Source organism: Nicotiana sylvestris, chromosome 8, assembly GCF_000393655.2.
Source record: "Nicotiana sylvestris chromosome 8, ASM39365v2, whole genome shotgun sequence".
Lineage (NCBI taxonomy): Eukaryota > Viridiplantae > Streptophyta > Magnoliopsida > Solanales > Solanaceae > Nicotiana > Nicotiana sylvestris.
Genome location: NC_091064.1, coordinates 197,998,115 through 198,004,024, shown reverse-complemented (window position 1 = coordinate 198,004,024; position 5,910 = coordinate 197,998,115). Strand labels below are relative to the sequence as shown.

The following is a 5,910-nucleotide window of genomic DNA, read 5'->3' as shown; positions in this document are numbered from 1 at the left end:
GGCACTCTCCTAGTTGATCGACTGCTGGTGTTCAAATTTTACTTTGTAGCATAAAAGATTATAGAAGTATTCCTTGTGGGATGATCGTGTATGAGAGATGTGTTAGGCATTTAGGTGGTAGGGTTGGGATCAGATATGGTGATTCATGTGTTCTATGGAGTTGGAGACTGGGAGCTTGATGTGCCGGAGAATTTCGGCACATTTCAATACTAATTGCTTAGATTTTAGCTTGTGTTGAATGCAATTATCTCCTTTACTTATGTAATTTTAGTGTTTTTGCAATACATGAGGTATAAGGACCCAAGATCATGGAAATGAAAGCAAAAAGCCACAAACAGACAAGAAAAGAGTAAAATGCAGCACAAATGAAGAAATGCGGTGAAGGATGCAATCGCAAATAATACATGTGAGCCGCATAATGTGCAAAGGATCGCAAATCAAAACAGAATGTTGGCCAAAATCCAATGCAAAAATGCGGTCCTGAATGCGATCGCATAACAGGTTTGCGAACCGCATAATGGATCGCAAACTCATGGAAAGAAATGTGGATGGTAGAAATGCGACGCAGAATGCGATCGCAAATCTGGAATGCGGACCGCAAATCCATAATGTGACGGCGCCCTAGAAACTAGGGTTCTGAAGTACGATAGGCATGAAGAGAACGTGGACCGCATGTCTGTTATGCGACAGAAATGCGGTCTGATATTTGACCTGAAAGGGCATTTTTGTCCATTTTCTGTCTCAACTTTTGGCCCTCTATAAATGGATTTATTGTGATTTTGTGGGCTCATCTTGTCTGGCTTGGAAGCTACAATACAAGGCATTAATATTCCTCTCTTTTGAAAGCTTTTGGGTCAAGAATCTTTCACTTTGTAAGCGTTATGGCATTAAATATTCTCTTCCTTTTGTATGTTAGCATGTGTAGCTAACTTTAAATACTAAGGCTGTGGACCCTAAATGGGTGTTATGCTAATAGGTGTTTAACATTGAATTATGTTAATGGGTGTTTAACATTGAATATATATATATAATGGCTGGTTGATATTTATTTACTTCTCATTCTTCATTTATTGTTGGTGGTTGCAAGCATTAACAAGTGCCATTAAATTCTTGTTTTGCTTGGGAAAGTGGGTTAGAATTTGGTAGAAGTAAATATCAAAGACTCAAGACTTTAAACCTTGTTTAATATAATCGCTTAGGAATAAGTGAGTTTTATTTGGCATATATTGATTGTTCTTAATTGCAATTCTTTTATATTTGGAAAAATCATAAAGAGGAAATACTACCCAACTATTGGAAAATATTGGGTAGTCATTTAGGCATCATTTGCATATCAAAAGGACCTTCCATTAGAAATATATCATATTAACACCGATAGAATTACACTTCATTAAATGGGACACAACCTTGGTTGCTTTAATTAAATTATTTACATTGTCAACATAACAATTAGCTATTACTTCAAACCAAACTCAATTCATACTCTTGTTACCATTAACTGGATAGAATTACGACTTTAGTCGAGCAACACACTATTCGAGTAACCTTTTCACACCTATTCCCTGTGGGATTCGACCCCAACCTTGTTGGGTTATTATATTTGACACCGACCGCCTTACACTATTTATTAAAGTGTAATTTGAGCGTATCAAATTTTGGCGCCGTTGCCGGGGAATACGGTTTTGAAATTACTAATTAGTGTGTGCTTTACTTTACGTCTTATTGTATTCCATCACTCTTGGCTTGTTTTGCTTGGTGTTGATAGGAAAACATGTCCGAATATGGTGAAAACGTGGAGGCAGAAATGGAAAAAAATCCTTTTGCGGACATCGAGGAGTACATTGAGGATACAAATGCTATTGTACCTCCGATCGTTGGCGCTGCAACTTTCAAGGTGGAACATGGTTTTATCCTTATGCTCAAAGCGGAGGGGTTTTTCGGGAATTTCACTGATGATGATCCGACACAACATCTTACAAACTTCTTGGGCGTGTGTGCAATGCATAAGCAGAACAATGTCTCTGATGATGCCCTAAGGTTGAGATGCTTCAAGTACTCTCTAGCTGGGGACGCAGGGAAATGGCTTCAAAATCTGCCACCAAACTCCATTCATTCTTGGCCCGAACTTGTCCGAGCATTATTGTCTAAATGGTTCCCGCAAATTAAGAAGTCTGAGCTCTGGGATAAAATCTTCTTTTTCAAGAAATTACCGGGAGAACATATACATGATGCATGAGAACGTTTCAAATTATATTTGGTGAGGTCTCCTAACCATGGTTTTCCGGATTCTATTTTGTTGGAGAAATTCTACATGAGCTTGGATCCTATGAACCAATCTATAGCCAAGAATGCAGCTGATGGATCTTTCATGGACAAATCATTCGCAAGGGTGACACAAATACTTGACAAAATGGCAAAGCATAATCAAGCATGTCATTCCGAGGACACCACAGCTTGAATTACATATGGTTCTCCTTCCTTGAGCAACATGATCAAGGAAATCAAGAGAGAGATCAAGTGATTGCAGGGCTTGCTACAAATGTTAATGTGTTGACAAAGATGTTCACCGAAAGACAAACGAAGAAGGTAAATGTGGTTGAGGATGTGTAACCTGTATCAAATGAGGATTTTGAGGAAGCAAATTATGTTAACAACTCTCAAGGAGGCTATCAAAGGCAACAATACCAAGGTCAAGGACAACAAAATCAATGGAGGCCAAACCCGCAAGGGCAAGGCCACCAACAATGGAGAAATAACCAAGGTGGCTCATACCAAGGAAATTGGAACGACAACAACAACAACTTCTCAAACCAGAGTTCAAACCCTTATGTTCCCCCAAAGGGTCAATATTCAAATCAAGGTCCCTCAAGTTAGTCTAAGTTGGAAAGTATGCTTGAACGGGTATTGCAAAATCAAGAAAATTCCAACATTTCTATAAGGAACATGACCGAGCTTGTTGGCTCTCATACCGCATCCATTCAAAAATTGGAGATGCAAATGAGAGACCTCTCTAGGGAGAAAAATCCAATGAAAAAGGGAACACTCCCTAGTGACACAATTGCGAACCCAAAGGGTAGTGGGAGTGGCCCAACTTCTCATGTTATGGCAATTACTACTAGGAGTGGGAAGGTACTACAAGGAGAGGGTGAACAAGTGGTTGAGGTAGAAGAGTTCGAGAAAGGGGTTGAGGTTGAAGAGCGAAGTGTTGTCTCAATTGAGAAAATTCCGAAAGATGTGCAAGTGCAAGAAGAGAATCGGGAAGAGGCAAAGGAAAAGGTAAAAGAGACACCAAAAACTCTTCCACCTATTCCTAGACCTCCTCCTCCATTCCCTCTAAGACTCGCTAGAAAGGTTGATGATAGTAAACTCGAGAAGTTCTACGACATTCTCAAGAAATTATCGGTGAATATTCCATTTGTGGAAGCATTTCAAGAGATGCCGGATTTTTCTAAGTATTTGAAAGATTTGATCACCAAGAAGAAGACCACCAAAAATGAAGTGGTGAATGTGACTCACCGGGTTAGTTCCATCATTGCAACATCCACCGTTCAAAAGAAAGAAGACTCGGGAGCTTTCACCATTCCTTACACTATTAGGGTACATGATTTTGCAAGAGCCCTTTGTGATAATGGAGCTAGCATCAACTTGATGCCTCTTGCCATTTACAAGAAAGCAGGATTAGGTATGCCAAGGCCCACAAGTATGAGATTGCAAATGACCAATCGTTCCATCAAGCGCCTGGTGGGAATTGTTGATGATGTACTTGTGAAGGTGGGCAAATTTCATTTACCCACCGACTTCATAATCCTTGATTGTGCGGTTGACAAAGAGTTCCCTATCATCTTGGGGAGACCATTCCTTGCCACTGGAAGAGCACTAATGGATTCGGAACGGAATGAGATTAAATTTCGTGTGAATGATGAAGAGGTTACATTCCAAGCTAGCAAGGGTATGAAACTAACGCATGAGTATGAAAGCATCTCGGTGATCGATGTTGTTGACAAAGTAGCGGATGCGTTTGAAATGAAAATGGAAAAACAATGCCTCGGCGAAGCATTGGCGGCTATTTTGAACTTTGATGGTGAGGATATGGAGGGATATATGGAATCGGTAAATGTATTGGAGGGGATTGGGTCTTACACTTATGCTCCGGCAAAGCTCTCTCTCGACTTGGAGAATAGAGCCACTCCACCCGCAAAGCCTTCTATTATTGAACCTCCACAACTAGAGCTTAAAGCACTTCCACCACACTTGAGGTATAAATTTCTTGGCTCAAATGATACTTTACCGGTAATTGTTTCTTCGTTGTTGAATGCTGTGCAGGTAGAACAATTGTTGGAAATCTGAAGGAGCATAGGCAAGCCGCAGGAATTTACGACCACAAAGTCCAATTGGAAAGTGAAACAAAACCAAGTGTGGAACATCAATGACGGTTGAACCCGTCAATGCAAGAGGTGGTAAAGAAAGAAATCATCAAATGGTTGGATGCTGGGGTAGTCTACCCTATTGCCGATAGTTCTTGGGTGAGCCCGGTGCAATGTGCAAAGCCTTTGAGGAATTGAAGCAAAGGCTCACCACGACACCTATTATTGTCACACCCGATTGGTCTCTTCCTTTCGAGCTCATGTGTGACGCCAGTGGTATAGCTATTGGAGCAATGCTTGGCCAACATCACAACAAAGTTCTCCACCTAGTCTACTATGCAAGAAAAACACTCAATGGGGCACAAATGAATTACACGGTAACTGAGCAAGAACTTCTTGCCATTGTCTATGCCTTTGAGAAGTTCCGGACTTATTTGTTGGGATCCAAGGTGATAGTGTACATAAATCATGCAGCTCTTTGCTATCTCATGGAAAAGAAGGATGCAAAGCCTCGGTTGATTCGATGGGTCTTGTTATTGCAAGAATTTGACTTCGAAGTCAAGGATCGTAAGGGAACTCAAAATCAAGTGGCGGATCATTTGTCAAGGCTTGAAGAAGCAGGGAGACCAAAGGGAGATCTTAAAATCAATGATGTTTCCAGGAGACCCTCGGCTCAAAAAAGCAACAGGAGCCGATAGGGGTAAGGTCTGCGTACATATTACCCTGCCCAGACCCCACTTGTGGGATTATACTGGGTCGTTATTGTTGTTGTTGTTGCATTCCCAGATGAACACATATTGGCACTATCTAGAATTTTTGCTCCTTGGTATGCCGATATTGCTAACTATCTAGTTAGTGACCTTATCCCGGAAGGATTGGAATCCTATCAAAAGAAGAAGTTTTTGAGAGACTGCTGGCAATACTATTGGGAGGAACCATTCTTGTTTCATGTTTGTGCTAACAATATTATTAGAAGGTGTGTTTCGAAAGAAAAGATTATGCCAATTCTAAAGGCATGCCATGACTCACCGGTTGAGGGTAATCCCGGAGGAAATCGAATGGCGGCTAAGGTTCTTGAATGTGGCTACTACTGGCCTTCAATATATCATGATGCCAATCAAATGGTCAAGTCTTGTGACCAATGTCAAAGACAAGGTTCAATCTTCAAAAGGCATGAAATGTTAATGCACTTTGTGATGGAGATAGAGATCTTCGACGTGTGGGGAATTAATTTCATGGGTCCCTTTGTAAGCTCTTGCGGATGAAATATATTTTGGTGGATGTGGACTATGTGTCCATATGGCTTGAAGCGATTGCCTTACCAAACAACGAGGCAAGGAGTGTGACCACATTCTTGAAGAAAAACATTTTCCCTCGATTTGGTACTCCTAGAGACATTCTTAGTGATGGTGGGTCTCATTTCTATAACAAGTCTTTCCCGGGGCTACTTGAGAAATATGGCGTCAAGCACAAGGTAGCCACACATTATCATCCTCAATCAAGTGGTCAAGTTGAGGTTTTCAACCAGGAGATCAAGAGCATTCTA

General features: G+C 40.9%; 1 protein-coding gene across 1 annotated transcript; it reads left to right on the top strand.

Moving 5' to 3' along the window:
* Positions 1-2,943: 2,943 nt before the first annotated feature.
* On the top strand, positions 2,944-4,347 carry LOC138876223 (uncharacterized). The gene has a single exon (XM_070155127.1). It carries the CDS (start codon positions 2,944-2,946, stop codon positions 4,345-4,347), a length of 1,404 nt encoding a protein of 467 aa, XP_070011228.1.
* The last annotated feature ends 1,563 nt before the right edge of the window (positions 4,348-5,910 follow it).

Excerpts from the sequence above, each read along its gene's own strand:
- LOC138876223 (XM_070155127.1), top strand. The coding sequence starts at position 2,944 with ATGACCGAGCTTGTTGGCTCTCATACCGCATCCATTCAAAAATTGGAG.